The 20,427-nt window shown below is 45.9% G+C and overlaps 1 protein-coding gene across 13 annotated transcripts in view; it reads right to left on the minus strand.

The window, feature by feature from the left end:
- LOC111162317 (von Willebrand factor A domain containing 3A) overlaps window positions 1-20,427 on the minus strand; it is a 77,886-nt gene that overhangs the window by 44,135 nt on the left and 13,324 nt on the right. For 12 of the 13 annotated variants that reach the window (XR_002641567.1, XM_022526660.1, XM_022526664.1 and 9 more), the window contains 5 exons: window positions 10,510-10,596; window positions 9,872-9,995; window positions 5,489-5,613; window positions 5,320-5,397; window positions 3,490-3,544 (listed from right to left, as the gene is read on the minus strand). Coding sequence is in view for 12 of the 13 variants with exons in the window: in XM_022526660.1 (XP_022382368.1) it covers window positions 3,490-3,544; window positions 5,320-5,397; window positions 5,489-5,613; window positions 9,872-9,995; window positions 10,510-10,571 (444 nt within the window). In the remaining variant the exon portion in view is untranslated. Of the gene's footprint in view, window positions 1-3,489; window positions 3,545-5,319; window positions 5,398-5,488; window positions 5,614-9,871; window positions 9,996-10,509; window positions 10,597-17,057; window positions 17,089-20,427 lie in introns of those variants that run through there. The other variant, XM_022526661.1, reaches the window with a different exon arrangement.

The raw sequence follows: 20,427 nt of genomic DNA on the forward strand, positions 1-20,427 counted from the left end.
TATCTATAGCAACTACCAAAGCTCTAAGGCCAACCCTTTGACTCCCATTAAGGGCTCTTCTCTTGCCAAACAGGGACTTTGCTACTGTAATCATCTCTTCTCCTGGACCGCCAGATCCTCCTTATCTATAGCAACTACCAAAGCTCTAAGGCCAACCCTTTGACTCCCATTAAGGGCTCTTCTCTTGCCAAACAGGGACTTTGCTACTGTAATCATCTCTTCTCCTGGACCGCCAGATCCTCCTTATCTACTGTGCTGTTTCCATCACCACACAAATTACAAAATACTACTGCCCATCTGAAAAAGGAAATAAACCTTTCAGGACCCCACCCCTCCCTCCTGCTCCCCGACCTCATTTCTCTGCTTCCCGTTTTACCCTACCCCTCATTTCTCTGTGAGAAAAATGAGAGTAAGGTTCTCACCTCCCTACTCCCCAAAAGCTACATTTGTCAAGGGGATCAATGACCTCTTGCCAAACCCAATGGTCAAATGTAAGTTCTCCACGTGCACTAATTCTGAGTAGTATAGGACACCCTTTGGCTGTGTCAAGGATGTAACAAGTTGAAGCTCTTAATAAGGACACTTGTCTTTCGGGACATCACATTTTCCTGGTTTCTCACCCACTTGCTGGCCAGCCCTTCTTGCCCTCCCCCACCTCCTCCCCAAGTCTGCGTCGTGGAACGTCCTGGGAACTTGTTAGATGCAAAATCTCAAGTTCCACCCCAGATCTGCCCAATTAGAGTCTGCATTTTTTTTTTAAAAGATTTTATTTATTCATTTGACAGAGAGAGAGAGATCACAAGTAGGCAGGGAGGCAGGCAGAGAGAGAGGAGGAAGCAGGCCCCCCACGGAGCAGAGAGCCCGACGCCACACGGGGCTTGATCCGGATCATGACCCAAGCAGAAGGCAGAGGCTTTAACCCACTGAGCCACCCAGGCGCCCCTAGAGTCTGCATTTTAACAAAATTCCTCTCCCTACTGCCCCTACCACCAAAAGGGATTTGGCTGCCATAAATGTTTGAGAAGTACAGAGCTAGGGCTCCCTCTTCCTTTTCCTTCCTTATCTACACCAGGATTTGTCAACCCCTCATCTACTGACATATGGACCTGGGCGATCCTCTGTTGTGGGGAGCTGACCAGCACGTGGTGGGATGTTTGGCAGTTTCCCTGGCAATCTCTCCTCTCAGTCTTGACAACCAAATATTTCTGCAGACATCGCCAAATGTCCCCTGGTGGGCAAAATCGCAACCCCCACCCCAATTAAGAACCCCTGTTCTGCATTCATTCCCTAAATGATCTCATGTGTCTCAAGGATTTGAATACTATTTGCACAATGTGCAGTGTCCATGTGCAGCCAGGGCTCTCTGGCAGCTCCAAACATACGAATTCAATTTCTGGCTCCTTGTCTCTGCCCAGATGGCTGTAAACCTCCCAGACTTCATATGGTGAAACCCAGACATCCTATTTTCCTCCTCCCACCTGGCTGTCTTGTGCATGGCATTCAACAGACCCAGGCACTTTGGCGGCAAACCCATGCAATCCATCAGCTGTCCTGCGGGCTTCACCTTCAAGACACACCCCGAGTCCCCCATCTCTCATCCCACGCATCCTAGCTTTTGAGCCTAAGTCACCACCCTCCGTACCTGGCCTTTGTTCTCCACAGTCAATTTATGAAGCAGCCACAATGATCTTTTTGGAAAAGCCTCACCTGTGGAATGAGATCTGAACTCTGCAGGGCCATTCCTGATTCTAGCCTCATCTCCCCCCCGCCCTTCGCTGTATGGCTCACTCCATGCTCACTACACTGGCCTGCTTGTGGCTTCTAGAACATGCCAAGCTTGTTCCTATCTTAGAGCCTTGGCATTTGCTGTTTCTTCTGCCTGGAATGTTCTCTCCTAGATCTCTACATGGGAGTGCCCTCATTTCCTTCAGGTGTCTTCACAAATGTCTCCTTCTTGACCATTCTAAATAGCCCTCCTTCTGGTGCGCCTGGTGGGGGGTGGGACTCAGTCAGTTAAATGTCTGCCTTTGGCCAGGGTCATGATCTCCAGGTCCCGGGGATCGAGTTCCACGGAGGCTGCTTCTCCATCTCTCTCTCCCCTGCTCATGCTCCTTCTCACTCACTCTCGCAAATAAATAAATAAAATCGTAAAAATAAAAAATAAAAAAAAAACAAAAAACAAACAGCCCTCCATCTATCCTACTCTCTATTCTCTTACCCTGCTTTATTTTTCTTTACAGCTATCACTAACTTGACCTGACATATGATTTGCTAATTACTCATTGTCTGTCCTCCCCAACTGGACTATAATCTCCACGAAGGTGGGACCTTCCTATTGGTCGTGTTTCTAGTCCTCAATCCAGGACTGGGGCCTGATGTGTAGTAGTCGTCCGATCAATATTTGTTGAATTCATGACCCAAACGAACGCTGAGGACTCCCAGGACATTTCCAATCCTCAGGGGCCAAAAGGAGTTCAAATCTGGGGCCAGTTCTATTCCTTTTAAAATGTACAGAAACTGCCTTTAGAGCTTTTATAATTGAAAACATTCATTCTCTTAAGCTTAGTCATTGGAATTCTAGACATTTATCCTGTAAAGTAACTGGGTAAGTTCATAAGAGGGAATTGGAGCCCGGCAATGCCAGATATTCCCATTTTTCAAGAGAGAGCTAAAAACAGACATAAACATGAAACACCAGAATTTTAAATCTTGGCAACTAACTCGAGAAATATTTTAAACTATGAGGGCCAAGAAAAACATGGCTGTGGGCCAGATTTGCCAGCACGCCTCTCGTTTATAAGCCCCGCTTTTCTCCTCCATAAATATGGAAACAGACACCCAGAGAAGTGAGGCCACTTGCTGACGGGGCCTTGCTGACAGTAGTTGGGAAGCGGGCCCAGGATGGCCTGTCCATCACCCCAGGCTGCATCAGTACCCAGAGGGCCCACGAGTTGGTTTAAGAGTGATTTCTTCTTTGGGATCTAGTCTGGGCTTTTTTCATGTCTTCTCTGTGGCTTCATCAGGAAAGGGTACAGTGGGGCACGTGGGTGGCTCAATCAGTTCAGCGTCTGACTCTTGGTTTCGGCTCAGGCCATGATCTCAGGGTCATGAGATCCACCCCCACCCTCTTTATGGCCCCACACTCATGGGGGAGTGTGCTGGAGATTCTCTCTCCCTCTTCCTCTGCCCCTCCCACTCAGGTGCCCTCTCTCTCTCGCTCTCTCTCTAAAATAAGTAAATAAATCAAAAAAAAAAAAAAAAAAGAAAGAAAGAAAGAAAAAGAATAAAACCAGCCCAGAGGAAAGCAGAGCCCAGAGACAAAGAGATGACATCATCTGAGCCCATGGATACAGCTGTGTTTGGGTTTTAGGTCTAGAAATTCCTTTTTTAGCTTAAGCCAGCTGAAGTTGGAGGTCCGTCATTTGCAACTGAAAGAACTGTGACAGGAATGAGTAAAAGGGGTTGGAGAATGAAATCCCTGCGTCTTACCTTCCTGCTGTTTTCTGTGAGCCACTGGATTCTCTGCTGATAGAGTTCCACAGCCCTGTGAAAACACCAGAACCGCTCATCAGCCAAGGTCAGCTTCATCACTGAGCAACAGTCACTGACATGCATGGGAGGAAGGTGTGGATGGGACTTGGGGGTAATGTCTTGCTCTTCTCAAATCTGTGTCTCCTTAGAGCCTTCCGAGTTACCTGGAGATGATCATAAGTGTCCGTGGGGGAAGTTCAGCACCAGGTTCTCAGGGGACTGAGTAACCAAAAAAAAAAAAACCCTCAGTTTCCAAAATGTGGTTGCGGGAACGTGTTTAACTTGCCTTATTTCAAACCATCCCAACGACTAGATGGAAGACAGCATGTAATAGGTGCTCAAGTTCAGGACTCATCTCTTGAATTCAACTGACTTGCCCTCATTGAGGGCAGGTGGGATATGGGAGCCTATACAAAAGGGCAAGCAAGACCTTTGGACGTGAAATCAGGGGGCAGTGGGTGGTGGGTAGAGTTTTAAGGTATACGTGAGTATGAATAGAGCTGAGAGTATGAGCTTCATAATGGGGTGTGCTGGTCTTTTGAGATCCAGCTCTCCCATTTATTAGCTGCGTGACCTTTGACAGGTGTGGTAACCTCTCTGAACTTTTAACATGAAGATAATACCAGGGCTCTACCCGAGTTAATTGGCCAAAAGGCAGTTCCCTGAAAATCAATTTGCATTAACGGAAGGGACTTGAACATTCCTTAACATGCTTGATTCATAATTAAAACCAATCAACCAAAATATTGCAAAATTCTTTAAGAACCTGTTTAAACCTTCATACCCGATAAAAATTGCAATAAAAGTTACAGTTAAGGGGTGCCTGGGTAGCTCAGTCAGTTAAGCATTTGCCTTAACTGGCTCAGGTCATGATCCCAGGGTCCTGGGATGGAGGCCCACATCGGGCTCCCTGCTCAGCGGGGAGTCTGCTCCCTCTCACTCTCCCTCTGTGCTCTCTCTCTCAAATAAATAAATAAAATCTTTAAAAAGGAGTTACAGTTAAAATGTTTGATAAATCTGGCAAATCGGTCAGTTATCCATTGAACTCTGGAAATTCAGCTTGAGAGTGATATTATATTTCCAGTTGCTATGAGGATTAAGCAAGATAATGCGTGCAAGCCTTAGGAGAATTCCTGACACATTAATAAATGACACATATTATTATTAGAGTCTTTTAAGAAACCTCAGACAAACAGTGATCCTGGGTAAGAGAGTGCTACATCAGGGATGGAATGTGTATATAGGCTCAGAAAATCTGGTTTGGGAGAAGGCAGCCTGTCTCTTTTTCACATACATTTGCAAAATCTGTCATTGAAAGTGGTCACTTAACTATTACACCTCAGATGAAGGTATGAGGTTTTATGTGCTCACCCAAAGGGCCCACGGATTTTAAAAGGCTGAGAAAAACCGGTATGGTCCAATGTCTTCATTTGAGGAAAGAGGCCATTAGGACCAGAGGTGGGAGGGACCTGCTCAAGAACCCAGAGATCGTTGCCGGAAAAAAGTTATTTTTTTAAAGATTTTATTATTTATTTATTTTAGAAAGAGAGAGAGTCGGAGGAGGGGCACAGAGGGAAAAGGAGAGAGAGAGAATCTCAAGCAGACTCCATGGATGCGGGGCTCGATCTCATGACCTTGAGATGTTACCTTGATCTTGTGTGGCCTTGAGATCACAACCAGAGCCGAAATCAAGAGTTGGATGCTTATGGCCTGAGTCCCCCATGGGCCCCTGAACAAAGTTACTTTCAGGCTGCTGAAATGAGGAAATTCTCGAGCTCTCATACTTACTCAGAAAGCTTGGATTCGAACTGGTGGAGGATCTGGGTAGAGAAGTGCACTTTCCTCGTGATATTGCTGCCCTCCTCCCTGAAGAAGCAAAGTCTTAAGAAGGGGGTCTCTGGGGCCTGGAGCAGGGTGTTGCCAGGCTTGGGGGTGAAGGGAATGGCGCCAGACTCACAGCACGGCGGTGCCCTGGCTAAGCAGGTCAGCCAAGGTGAGCCTCTCAAACTGTAAACTGCGCGTTGAAAGCCAGTCTTCCGAGTCCTCCCCAGCCGAGGGTTGGGTCTCATCTCCCTGCAGCCTCTATGAGACAGAGCCAGAGTCAAACACAAAAGTGGGGAAAGAGAGGGCAAGTCTGAGGATGCCCTTGGTCCCCTCCACACAGATGCCCATGGGCTGCCAACTCCAACAGGTCCTTCCTGAACACAGTCTGTTCAAGAACTCACCTGGGGAATGGGGAGGCCTGTGTCCTGGGCCAATTGCTCTGGAAATACCCATTCTCATCCCTCACCTCATCTCCAGTGTGCGGCTGGACAGTTCAAGGGTCACTCACATCCTGCCTTATGCGAGACTGAATATATGGTGGCCAGACCATAGAGGACAATAGGACTCCAACCCATGGCCTTGATAGCAACGAGTCCATGAAATCAAACCACAACTGTAGCAACTGGCCCAGGATGGCCCAGACTTGAACAAGGACTGCCAGTTTTCCTATTTTTTTATCCCACATCCAGCTCAGGACCCAACAGAGAAGGCTAAATATGCCCTCAAAACCAATCTAGGAGACACCTGGCTTCCAGTTAGAGCCCCTCCAGCTTCCTCCTGCCAACACTGCCCTTCTGGGCACACCTGAAGCTTTCCCCCTTCTTTTTTTTTTTTTTTAAGATTTTATTTATTTATTTATTTATTTGTCAGAGAGAGAGAGAGAAAGAGCATGCACAAGCAGGCAGAAAGGAGGAGAAGCAGGCTTCCTGCTGAGCAAGGAGCCCGATGCAGGACTCGATCCCAGAACCCTCGGATCATGACCTGAGCTGAAGACAGTGGCTTAACTGACTGAGCCACCCAGGCATCCCATTCCCCCTTCTCACTATAAAATTTTCCTGATCCCTGCCTTTGAGTCTCTTCACTTCACACAAGTGAAGGTGGCTGACTCCCTTGCTGGTGCAGACGCACAATAAATTGCCTCTGTTCTCATTTGGGTGCTCTTTATTTCCACACTTCCATTTTCTGTATCTTGCTATGAGTTCTGCCTTGCTATCAGTCTGGTGGGTCCTCGACAAATATTTGTTGGCTGATGGAGGCAGGAATGGGTTCATCCTGTCTAGTCCAGAGACCAGAAACAGGAGCAGCAGGTAAAATATTTTAAATATAGAATTTCCTTGCCATCACAGGAGTCTGGCCAGGAAAAGGACTGTGCCCCCCTTGCTTATACCAGGTGACATCTGTGTCACTTACACAGTACCAAGCTCCAAATTTGGGTGGTGGACTTGGTGGTGGAGCTGAAGTCATTCATGGCAAGCATTCAACATTGGGATTGCTTTCTGGGAGCCAGAAGGTAAGGAAAGCTGACCGGAGCCTCTGAGCCCACTTGGCCCTGATCACCTCTCCTGGAGGCTGGCATTTCTTCCTCCCCACAGGGGGTGTTTCTGAGCCCTTCTATGAAGCAGGTGCTATCATTGGTGCTAGGTCTACACTGTGAACAAGATAGAAATGTTCTTGCCTTCTTGGACCTTACAGTCTAGTGTGGGCAGGTTGAGAGTAGAGAATAAATGAAACCAGTGTGTATAATTTCAGAAAGGAACAGTTCCAGGAAGAACATGGAGGAGGGAAATGTGACAGAGAGGGAGTAAGGTGGAGATGGGGAGGCCACTTCCTCAGGGTGGAGGGGAGGGGGTTTGGTCAGAGAAGGCCACTGTGAGCCGAGATCTAGAGGTGAAGAACCCGGCCCTGTGCATAAGCTAGGGAATGCTCATTCCAGGCAGAGGCATGGAGCAGGGAAGGGGTCACAGTGTTTATAGAGCAGAAAGGTGGTCATGGAGGTTGGAGTGTGGGATGTGACATGAGAAGGGGCTGGGAAGGTGTGCAAGGCCTGGTTTGGATGGGGCTTCCAGCACAATCCCTGTGCGATATACCTATAAGGTATATGTTGCCAGAATTGGCCGTCACTCCCTCTGGGTGTGGTAGGGCATCATGAGGGAGGCCAGCTGATGGGAACTGCCCCTATAGCACCATCTGATGGCTGGGGAATGGGCCTGTCCACCGTTTAACCTACCAGGACCCCCATCTCTATTAGAGATGACTGCGCCATTCCTGGGTGCCTGCTTGAACCCAGGCAGGGACTCCTTGGGCTTGTATCTGTCAGGGCTCTCATGGTAGCGGAGCGGTGGACAAAAACTCTGCAGTGAAAAACTCGGTGGAGTTGAAAACTCTGCAGGTAGCTGATTGCGCTCCACTAGGCAGGGAAGAGGACACAGGGAGAAGAAAATTCCAGAGAAGAGCAGGAGAGAAGAAAGGAGCACTGTAGGTGGAGTTCTCCACTTGCTTTGTGATGCTGGGCCGGTCAGTGGGGCTCTTTTCTCATCCGTAGAACGGGCATGTGAAGCTATAGCAAAACAGAGCCTTGAGTGTTGCTGCGCTAACAGATCCCAGCACTGATCCGCATCTCTCCCTCAATGAACATGAAATGCTGCTATTACAGTCCAGCCAGATACTATTGTATGCCCTCGGTTCTGTGCCTGAGGCCTGCTCACTGCCCTGTTCCAAAAGGAGATAGCAAGCCCTAAAGAAGTGTGAACAATACTGACAGCAAACACGTAAACAGAATCTATTATGTGTCAAGCACTGTCCGTATATTAACTCATTTAGTTCTACAAAGTCGGTTCCATCATTACCCCATTTTACTGACAAGGAAACTGAGGCACAGAGACTTTAAGTCATTTCCCCAAAGTCACGCAGCTGGTAAGTGGTATGGCTGGGATTCAAACCCAAGCTACATAGCTCACGTGAGCACCAAACTATGACTATCTTCACCAAGGACTGAGGGGGAACTGACTAAAAAGATAACTTTCTCATAGGCTCTTATGCTAATTAATTCCTGCCCTTAAACAGCACCTCCTAAAATTCATGGTCCCCATCTCGCACTTAAGGAAACGGTGCTTTCTATCATACGAACACTAGAGGTCACTCTCTTCATCTTTCAGGACTTAACAGACTCCCTGGTGGATAATTCCGTGCCCTGTAGACTGATAATTCACCTTTCTTCCATTTTACTTGTATTTGCAATGATCCATCGTGTTTCAGTACGATGGACAGACAGTGTACATTTTGACTGTAGGGCACACTGGTTACATACTAAGATATGTGCTCTACATAGAGAGGAGGAAGATCTCTGTGTTAGAACAATCCTTTCTCTCTTTCCCACTGCTATTCATTTCTGAGGTAAAGGAGGTCCCAGCTGTGGCTGGTAAGGGTACGAGTGGTCCTTGTCCGCCTGGGAACTCACCTACTTGATATGAAATTACATGAAGTGAAGACTCAAATTATCAACAACTGAAGTCATTGAAACAATCCCCCAGACTCTCAAGACTATTGACATTTCCTCATTTTCTTTTAATTAATTTAAGTAATTTAATTAAAATTATTTTCCTAAAGTATTTCCCAAAATACTTTCCAAGTATTAGCATGAGTACTTGAGGAAAGTCCAACAGGACCATTTTCCTGATTGGTTGATTGCCGGCATTAAAACTGTATTGTTTTTGACAGATTGTCATCTCAAAGACATCATCTTTAAACTCTCATGTAGATTAGGTAGGTGATTTTAGGCCAGACCTGCACCTAACTACTCCTGATGACATTAGTTTCTATGATACAATGAATTCTGTGGTCTAGACCACTCACCCACTGTCTGGTTCACGGACACATTGAAAGGCAGCCTAAAACCACAGTTCTGGTTATTCTTCGAAGTTAATTCTCTTGCCACAATGCTCTTGCTCTGACAGCACTTCCTGAAACTGATTTTTGGATCTAGGTTTTAGGAAATCCTAAAAGAAAGACAAATCTCAGAAAGGGGAATTTTAGAATTACATTCTCTAGTCTTCAGGCTTTGATAACACAGTCTTCATATACTCCTGAATGTTTCCTGATATGGCCAAGAAGGCTACAAGATTTCTATAAACAGCATAGAGATTACTATCATTTCGAAAGGCAAAGGATTAAAGATGAATGCTTAACTAATAGTTTTCTATCCTGAGATCCTACATGAAGAAAGAAACACCCAGAGTGGGGTGCCTGGGTGGCTCAGTCCCTTAAGTGTCTGACTTTGGCTCCGGTCATGATTTCAGGGTCCTGGGACAGAGCCTTGTGCCTGGATCCCTGTTCAATGGGGAATCTGCTTCTCAATCTGCTCTTCCCCGCTGTCCCCTCTCTCTCACACACACACTCTCTCATAAATAAATTTTTTAAAAAGAAAGTAAAAGAAACACCCCAAGTTTAACATATTCCACATTCCCTGACTATGATTTGTAAGCACTGTGACTCAGTTAAAGCACTATATTGTATTTACCAGTAAGTCCTGTGTCTGGTTAACATGTGTAACCAGTAGTCCATTGTCTGGATTTTGGCCACGTCCACAAAGGTCCTTCTGGTCCAGTCGCTTCTTTGGATCTTTGTCATTGTTTCTCCTCAGGCTACAAAACACACAGTGAGTGACTGATCAGTGTCCCAGCACTAGACATCGCCTCCACATTTCTAGGGTCTCCAGAGCCATTTATTTATTTATTTGACAGAGAGAGAGACACAGCGAGAAAGGGAACACAAGCAGGGGGAGTAGGAAAGGGAGAAGCAGGCTTCCCGCTGAGCAGGAAGTTAGATGCGAGGCTTGATCCCAGGACCCAGGGATTATGACCTGAGCCCAAGGCAGCCGCTTAAGGACTGGGCCACCCAGGCACCCCTCCAGAGCCCTTTTTATTTCTGTATGATAGCTGAAAAGGGTTCCTGTAGATTCCTGATAAAAGGTGAACTCCAGGTTCTTAAGACATTTTATTCTATCATTCTTGTAGCGAGAAAACGGAAGTCCTCGGGCATGAGCTGATGCCACGACCATTTATCCAGTCTTGCTTCGAGGCAGGTATTTCCCCCCTCAACAACCTGCAACAAAATGTTGGTGTTGTCTTCATTTGAAAAATCAGAGAGGATGCTTACCAGTGATCTTCCAGAAACGTATTATCTTGACCATGGAAGACAGGACTAGTATGTGTAGCCATTATTAAAACACCCAAAGCTTATTTCCTAGGTAGAAAAGGAACACCAGAGAAGAGAAAGATAAATGCAGCACAGAGACACCAGCTTTGGGGGGTATCTACAGTCAACTCAACTCTTCTGTCATTCATTCATTCATTCATTCATTCATCCATTCATTCATTCGCTAATGCTTATCAATTATGCCAGGTGGTGAGGATATGATGGTGAACAAGGGAACAGAGGCTTCTCAACTTTAGCATTTTTGACGTTTTGGACAGGGTCAGTCTTGGTTGGGAGGCTGTCCTGTGCATTGTGGGATCCCTGGCCTCCACCCCCTAGATGCCAGTGGCTTTCCTGCCTCCCAAGTTGTAACAACCAAAAATGTCTTTAGACATGGCCTAAAGTCTCCTGGGGGCCACAGTCATCCCCAGTTGAGAATCACTGAGGTAGACCTCACAGTCTAGAAGGGGAAGACGGATGTTAAAAAATTAAATTTAGTATCTATAGAAATTGTGTAAGTGCTAGGAAGGACGTGAACAGGATGACATGCTGGATAGTAATCAGGAAAGGGATTTGTTTTGTATAGCTAAGGTGGTCAGCTGCAGGCTTGACCTTGAGCTTTGACCCTCACAAAGGACAGAAAGGATGTAGCTGTGTTAAGAGTATGGTGAGGGTTGGGCTGCTCGGAGAGGGCCAGGAGTGATCATAAGGATTTTAAGAAGGGGGAGAAGAGGGGAAAATACTGAAAGGAGGTTGAATTCTTTTCTTTGTGAATGACATCTGTCCTCAAAGGGGCTCTACCTTGCAGCCTAGTCCTCACAGCTGAGAGTCAGCGGTGGACAAGAAAAAGATGCCTCCATCAGATCCTCTCTGGGTATTCAGAATTAAGAGCTATGTGGCCACAGCATACATTCAGAAGCGGGGAAAAGCTTGTCTTCAGATAAAGGGGAGTGAGTGATCCTTCCCTGCCTTGGGTCCCCTGGAGCCATTCTCTCTGACCTTCTTCTTGCCTCTCTGCTGGCTCCTTCCTGGTCTCCCTTCCAGGCTTATTCTCCTCTCCCGAGCATTTTAATTTGGTACTCCTCAAGGCTAAATTATGTCATCTCTACCCTTCTCTCTCTATCTTCTTTTCCTAGGCATTCTTATCTTTCCCTGTCCCTGGCCTCAACTGTCATATGCACACATTGATGACCCCCAATGGCATATCAAAAATCCAGACCTCCCACTCTGATGGCAGACCGTGTTCATCAACACTGGATATTTCCATCTGGAGTACCTCAAACTCAGTATGTCCAGGACTGAATTCATATTCCCTACAGACCTATCCTCTTTTCAGTGTTTTCTAGCTTAGAGAAAACAGGCAGTTTCCATCTACTTGTATGAGTCAGAAACCTAGGAATTGGGTGCCTGGGTGGCTCAGTGGGTTGAAGCCTCTGCCTTCAGCTCGGGTCATGGTCCCAGGGTCCTGGGATTGAGTCCCGTGTCAGGCTCTCTGCTCTGCGGGGAGTCTGCTTCCGCCCCTCTCTCTGCCTGCTTCTCTGCCTACTTGTGATCTCTGTCTGTCAAATAAATAAATAAAATCTTAAAAAAAAAAAAAAAAGAAACCTAGGAATTATTCCTGATACATTATTCCTATATCTAATCCATCACCTAATCTTGTTAATTTTCCCACTCTCCAACCTGTCCACATATCTGTCTCCAGTGACATTCTCTGTCCAGGGCACAGTCATCTCTGCCATAGACGACTGCAGCGGACCCTAACTCCCCACATTCCCCAAATTCCTTCAGACCCTTCAAATCCAGTCTGTTCTCACTGAAGCCAGAGTGATCTTTTAAAAATACAAACCCAACGTCACACCTCCTCTTCTCCCTCCTGCTTCAAACTATTCAAAGGCTTCCTTTCATTTCTAGGATGAAGACTAAGATTCCTATGATGGCATTTGAGGTCTTGCACGATTTGGGTGCTGCCCACCCACTTCTTCAGCTTTCCCTCTTTTCCCCAGCTCCCCCATTCTGTGTTCCATGACCCCTCCCTTCAATTCCTGGAATGGTAAACATTTCCTTTAACCACAGGGCCTTTTCACATGCTGTCTTTGCTCTGGAACATCCCCTCCCCCTCTCCCAACTTATTCTTGATAATTCAGCCTAAATGTCATTTTCGCTGGGGACTCTTCTTCACCCTCTCACCGTATTTCAGGTTCCTTTAGTGTTATGTAAACTCTCACAGAACTTGAGGATACTTCAGGATACTTTTAACTTAGAATGATACATTCTTTAGTGTGATTTTTAAAAATTGTTGTCTCTCTCCCATTAGACCATAAGTTACAAGACAGCAGGAACTGGCAGGCGATACACACTTCGGGGATGGGAGGTTGAGAAACTGCCTTGGTTCTTGAATATCTAAATGCTGGCCCCAGGCACTTGTGAGAACTGCCTTTACTTTCTGTTCTTGGGTGCCATGAAAAACCCTGTTCCTTCTAACTCCCCATCTTTCTGCTTAAGCTAGCTCATTTAGGTTTCTGTTACTTGCAACCACAAAAATATTGGCTAAGACACAGCAAGTGAGAAACTCAGGAGTTGCAGCTTGAAAAATAAGTGTGTGTGTTCATATGAAATCATTAAATAAAATAGTCTAATGATGGTACAGCAACTTGCTTTTCTCTCTGGGGTCTTTAATCTTTTACTCAGAGGATGCTTTGTTTTTGGGGCAGCACCAAGATAATGTAGCAATGTTGTTAATGTTAGAAAAAAAATGTTTAAAAAACATCTGGCTTTCCCTCAGGAAACTTGGCTGAGAGACCAGTGGCAGAGACTGTTGAAATAGAAATGCCTCGTGAGCACTGGACGCCCCACAGTGTCCCAGTTCTCTTTTTTCGGTGAGTGATTAACAATCTAATGAATTCAGACGCCTGCACGACTGGGTTCTAGGGTGACTGGTGTGGCTGATGGAGGAGGAGGGTGCGGTCGGCATAATATTCATGACACGATATGGTGTTCTAGAAAGCAACAGACCTTGGGTTTCTTCTTCTGCAGAATGGAATGGGGTTCCTGGTAACTGCCCTGCCTGCTTCAACACAGTGGTCAAGAGACCAAAAGCCAACACTGAGAACGTCAAAGAGCTTTGTAAATACAGAGTACTATAGAAATGCAGAATAGCGTTAGAACAATGTGCTGCTTCTTCAAGGGCTTCAGCATAGGACATGTAAGCCATCACTTATCCCGTGGACATTTTTAGGGTGTTTGCTGGGTCCCAGAAAGAGCTGGTACTGGGGAGGCAGAGAGGAACTGGACACAGCCCTTACCCTCCGGTCTTTGCTCAAATGAAGCCTCACTAGAGAGGGCTTCATTAATTATCCCATCTCAAACAGTATCCACTCTACTGTTTTCTCCAGAATGTGTTTTGTTTTAACATCTGAAGTCCTACGTTGTTTGCTTATTACCTTTCTCTCCCACCTGTCAACCCACTAAGAGTAAGAGATCCTTGATGGCAGGGACTTAGTGTTGGTCCCTGCTAGAAGTCTTTTGTATACTCAGTGCCCAGAACATAGTAGCTGCTCAAAAAACGTTTGTTGAATAAGTGCATTCAGGGCAGGTCTAGGGTTTAGACAAAGGTGGGCCACGCTGCCCTGGGGGATGGGGCTTGAGTGGGAAAGAGAATATGTAGGCTGGCCCCTAAAAGATGGCATCACGGGCAAAGGGAAAGAGGTAGTAGCCCTGGTTAGTGGATTAGAGAAAACCTCCAGCTAACTTCCTGGTTTGTTACTAGCTGGGTTCTCCTAAACATCTGGGACAAAGATCCCCCCACCATCCCCCCGCTGGGTTTGTATTTTGAATGGCCAGACAATCTAAGTCTTGCCCCATCCGGTCCATTTTACGTTCTGCTGCCAGGATGATTTTTCCGAGACGCAGAGTTGTCCACCTCTTTAGAACCTACTGGGGCACCTCACTGCCAGCAAACCATCAAGCTGAACCTTCCTTGCAATGTTTACTCTTCTTTTAGGACCCGTTCCTTGCTGACTCCTCCCCCTTACCGCCTACCCTTCTATGGGCCCTGGCAACCTCTACTTCCATGCACCTTACTATTTCATACCCTTCTTTGTTGAAGTTGGACCCACCTCTACAAACACCCTTAGCCCTACAAAAAGCCAGCAAGTCCTTCCTGGGCCCCATTTTCTGCCCTCCAACCCCCAGGAAGGAAATCATTTCCTCCTATTGCTGCCCTGGGGTGCCTTGTACCAAGATGTCATGGTCCTTCTCCCCAGCAGTCCCACTACTTCTTTGTCTGTGGTTGCATCCCCAACACGCAGCCCAGCGCCTGGCATATAGGGAGCAGAGGCCCATGGGCCCAGGCTCCCTAAACCTCTTTCCAAGGCTCAGCGTCTGGGTGTGCCCCACCCCGTCTTACCATCCTGCCGCCTCTGTGAAACTCACCCTCACCTGCATTTCTCCATTTATTTCTCCATCTTTGGGAGAGGGGGCCCTGGTCATCCCGGGACTCTGTTTTTCCTGGTTCCCACCTCCTCTATGCTCCTCCAAGCAACTCAGCGGTGGAGCTCGCCCTGCCAGGAAGTGTTAGCTGGTCTCCAAGGTAACAGACCGCACCACTGCCTGAAGCAGGGACAGGGGAAAACTCCCTCACCCCAGGGAAGACATTACCACTTCCTTGTTAACAGCCTTTCCCCAGGCACTTTGCTTTCTCCACCCCTACAGAAGCTTGGAAGCAGAATTTGGACTTCTATTTCTAGACTCTCTGGGTCAGCAGAAAATGATGGTTTAGACCAGTAGAGTCTGGTATGTGCTGCCTTGCCATGGTGGGAACTGAAGACAGGTAGCAGAGAACCTGTGCCGTGCCAGGCAGGAAAGCTGGTAACTGTCAACTTTTTCTCAGATTCCCTGGGGCCCCCCCAAACACACACCCTAAGAGAGGTTTGGCATTCCCTCACCTCCACCAGGTCCAGGCCCACCCAAACCTGGCCAATACAGCAGCGGCCTCAGTGACCTCTTAGCCTCCGAAGAGATCATCTACTGCTGTGGTTCCCAAACCCAGGTGCCCATCAGAATCATCTGGGTTGTTTGCTAGGGAAACATCCATAACATTCCCATTTGGGAGACAGATACAGAACTATGGTGGAGTGTGGGAACATGAATCTTTAACAATGGTCCCAGGTGATTATGATGTAACCAGCCTCTCGCCCATAGCTGGGGGACCTTCTTCAATGCCTTCTTTTATGCAAGTCAAGAGATGAAGTGATGTACCCCATGTCAACCAGCTTGTGAGAGGCTAAGGTATCTCCACTTAGTTTATCTAGGTAATTTCTCAAATGACTGTCTTCACTTTCTGAACCTATAATTTGATCATTTATAACATGTGCTCCTTGCAGTAATCATCACATGGTGGAGAACCTCTTCCAACGTTGACACTAGCAGGGCTCCTAAAGGTCAGATCAGAAATAACAAAACCCTTCCCAATAGAAACTGCTTACCTACCACCTGTCACTGTGAGCAGTAGTCATGGGTTGAGGGTAGTGTGGCGTGTAGGAGGGCATTTCGTCAAAACCAACAAGGCAGGAGAGGAGGCAGATCAGAGAGAGGTAAGGAAGTCAGAAAAGGGGAGAGTTACAAGAGGCTGAGAGCAACCAACCAATAGCTACTCTGTGAACAAGGGGTGAGGGTCCTTGTGCCCACCGTACTGGAAATCCTCTGTGGAAGTGGCTGACTAGCTTTGAGACACCATTTTGGAAGACAGGAGAGCCCAAGACGGGTAGTTTTATACTTATACAGTTTCCTTGGCTCCTGGATACATAGGTCTCAACATTTTACAAGAAGTAAAACCCAACATTGAAAAGTCATTGTGATTGCTTTTTTCTACTTAAGCTTACATGATACACGTATTCTGGATGTAGTTATGTCGGAGGGATAAAGTGGAGTAAGATTTTCAGCCTGTATGACCAGGCAAGAGGAAAGCTGTGTGTGGGTACCTTCTTTCTGAGCTCTCCTCAGATGGTTTGTAGCTCATTTGAGCCCCATGTAAGGAATTAGAGCACAATAGGAATTGGGTTTCTTACCTTAGTTTCTTGGAAACTGATCAGGGTGAATCCACCTCTGGTCTTTATTTAGGAGCTGTAGCCTGGTCCCATTGCCCAAGATATACTGAGTGTTGATTTCCTAATTCTCCCATTAATTCTATTTTTGCTTCACACACTTTGAAGTTCCAAATTATGGAATACACACTTAGATTTGTTGTAACTTTCTCCTTAAACGACCATTTGCTAATGGTCTGAATGTTTGTGTGTCCCCACCCCCTACCCCTCACCCACTGAAAATTCATATGTTGGAAACTTAGCCCCTAGAGTGATGGCATTAGAAGGTGGGGCCTCTAGGAGGCACTTAGGTCATGAGGGAGAGCCCTCAAGAACGGGATTAGTGCTCTCATAAAAGAGGACAGAGCCCCTAGCTCCTTCTGCCCTCTGAGAATACAAGAAGTCTGCAACTCAGAAGAGGATCCTTACCGGACCACGCTGGCACCCTGATCTTGGATTTCCAGCCTCCAGAACTGTGAGAAATAAATTTTTTTTAAAGCGATGTTGCAATGAACACTGTTTTACATCTTTGTGCACTGTGAGATTTTTATTTCTGTAAGATAAAGACACAAAAAGTAAAATGTATGAATCTAGGGGCTTTATTTTCAAAAGTAGGGGCCCTAAAAACAAAGTTTCAAAGCTATAGACCCTAAAAACAAAGTTTTTTCTTCAGTTCACAGTAAGTTCCTAAGTACCTTGTTGATTTTTTTCAAATCTGGGGAGAAAATGAATTCCAAAGCTCTTTTAACTTGTTGATAGATACTGTAGTGTTGTGCCATATTTAGTTTATAATCCTCCTGTGCTGGAATAAGCAGATAGGGGTGACTTTGATGATTTTTGTCTTCAGCACTTAAAACTCCTTTGGTTTCTTTTCTTTTTTTTTTTTTAACTGAGATATGACACATAACATTAGATTAGTTTCATCTGTATACTGTAATTCAATAGATGTATATATTGCAAAAATGATACTACAGTAAGTCTAGTTAACACCTAATTAGGCTTGTGTTTCAGAAGCCACCTTATACTGTGGTATTTTGTGATAGCAGCTCAAACAGACTAAGACAGTATTGTTGTGCAACATTTTTTTTTTCTTAGATATTAACTTCTATTTTGCTTTCTTTATTTTCCCCATTTCAAGCCAGTAGCAGGTGCTTTTTGTTGGGTTAAGAAGTAGCCTGAAGTCTACATTTTTCTTTTTCATAAAATCCCATGCTAACTGAGAGATTAAAGTGACGTGCCAAAGCACGGGAGGTGAAGGATGTGTTTAATGTCAAGAGAAGCGTGAGTGTATCAAGATTCTTTCAGGTTAAAGAGACAAACCCAACTCAGACTGGCTTAAGGAAAAGAGGGAATTTATCTGCTCAAACAACAGAAAAATCAAAGGATTTTCTGGTTTCGTACATGGCTTGATCCAAAGGCTAATACGATGTTAATAGAAATCTGTCTCCATTTTCCAGCTCCTTTCTTCTGTGATGGCCTTATTCTTTTTTTTTTTTTTAAGATTTTATTTATTTATTTGACAGACAGGGAGAGATCACAGTAGGCAGAGAGGCAGGCAGAGAGAGAGAGGAGGAAGCAGGCTCCCCGCTGAGCAGGGAGCCCGATGCGGGGCTCGATCCCAGGACCCTGGGATCATGACCTGAGCCGAAGGCAGAGGCTTAACCCACTGAGCCACCCAGGCGCCCCTGATGGCCTTATTCTTAAGCAGACTCTTCATGAGTGCTTGGCAAACTTGGACACCAGCAGCACTCAGAGCTCCCACCCTCCAACTTAGCAACCCTAAAAGAAGAGCACCTCTTTCCCAAGGACCTCCAGGCAAGGCCCAGGCTTGGCTTGGTCATGTGACCCACTCATTTCTGAAACAGTCACTGTGGCTCTGATTGGCTAGACTTGGCTTCTGTGTCCGGTCTTGCACACCAGAGGATGCAATCAGCCCCTTGAAAAAAGCTGGATTGGGGGCACCTGGGTGGCTCAGTGGGTTAAGCCTCTGCCTTCGGCTCAGGTCATGATCTCAGGGTCCTGGGATCGAGCCCTGCATCGGGCTCTCTGCTCAGCGGTGAGCCTGCTTCCCTCTCTCTCTGCCTGCCTCTCTGCCTACCTGTGATCTCTCTCTCTCTCTGTCAAATGAATAAAAATAAAAAAAATAAAAAAATAAAAAGAAAAAAGCTGGATTGTTTTGGTTTGAACCAAAGAAGGGGACATGGGTACTAGGCAAATATGCAATCTGAGGAAAGCCAAAAGGGAAGAAGAAAGAGACAGAGGTCAAGAAATCAGGTATCTGAAAATCAGAAGGGGTAGGGGCTGGCTCAGTGTTTGGTGGCAGCACTTTGAGATGGTAAGACCTAAGAGGAAATGTGTCCTTAGTCCAGGGAGAAAGTCTTCCCAGCTCACCAAACTTCACCATGCCCCGAAGGTGGGATGGACACAGAACTCCTGCACCATTCGGCCTCGAATATTAGAACTCTCAGCAGTAGTAAGTGTGGACAGATGACAAATGACTGGAGGGGGCTTTCTAATATTTGAACCATGGTCCTCTGCACAATCCTAGGGTAACCCAATAACCAGAAGATTTCCTATTAACAGGGTAGACGGGATCTAGTTAATTGGTTTTTTAAGTGCTATAGAGGGGACAAGATCTAGCCTGTTTGGGGACATTTCCCTGGGTGCTCAATTCCCAAAAGTGTCCCAGTAAAATCAAAGGGTGACATCATCTAGTTCACCAATCAGTGAAGTTACCACTTAGCAGGATTGCAGAAAGCTTGACAGTGAGAGGGGAATGATGGAAGACTGAACACAAACAGCTTAATAACTTACATACTTTTCTCCCCAACAAATTATATAGTATTTATAGGTTGCTTCTAAGTAGGACTACCTTTTATGGCTGCTTGCATTCCACATGCAGAAGAAGCAAACCATAGATTCAGCTGCTCATGTCTGAGCCAAGAAATCATGCAACTGGGACAAGCTATTTTTATTTCCTTCACACTAGTCAGGACAGAAGTGGTTCTCGATTCTGAAGTCAGAGAACCTAGGTTTGAAACCCAGATTCAACATTATTAGTTACTGAGCCTTGGGTAAATCATTCCCCTTTTGATGCATGGTTTTCTGGTCTACAAAATACCACTTCCACTTCACCTTAGGAGGAGGGTTAAGATGACATATGGAAAAACACATAACCTGAATTTAATATTAGTTTCCTTCTCCAAACTCATATTGAGTGCCATTCTTTCTTTTTTTTTTTTTAAGATTTCATTTATTTATTTGACAGACAGAGATCACAAGTAGGCAGAGAGGCAGGCAGAGAGAGAGAGGAGGAAGCAGGCTCCCTGCTGAGCAGAGAGCCCTACGCAGGGATCGATCCCAGGACCCTGAGATCATGACCTGAGCCGAAGGCAGAGGCTTAACCCACTGAGCCACCCAGGCGCCCTGAGTGCCACTATTTCTTAATCACAATATTTAAAAATACATGTACTGACTTTCATGGGGTAGTTGATATACTTCAGTTAGAATGTCATGTTATCATGGTATGTGGAAAGTTCCTGTTATCTAAGGCCTAAGTTCAAGCAGCATTATTTGTAATAGCAAAGAACTTGGAGACTACCTAAATGAAATCAACAAGGGAGGAGGACACACATACACACACACATACTATACAGCCACTAAAAATGCAGATTTATATTTAGTGACACAGAAAGATACCCATCATAAGTAAAAAAGAAAGTGGTGGGAGGCATGTATAATATGATCTTGCTTTTGTTAAAACTGAACAAGACATAGCCATCATCACACACACACACAC

Source organism: Enhydra lutris, unplaced genomic scaffold (genome assembly GCF_002288905.1).
Source record: "Enhydra lutris kenyoni isolate GAN:26980312 unplaced genomic scaffold, ASM228890v2 scaffoldscaffold90, whole genome shotgun sequence".
NCBI lineage: Eukaryota > Metazoa > Chordata > Mammalia > Carnivora > Mustelidae > Enhydra > Enhydra lutris.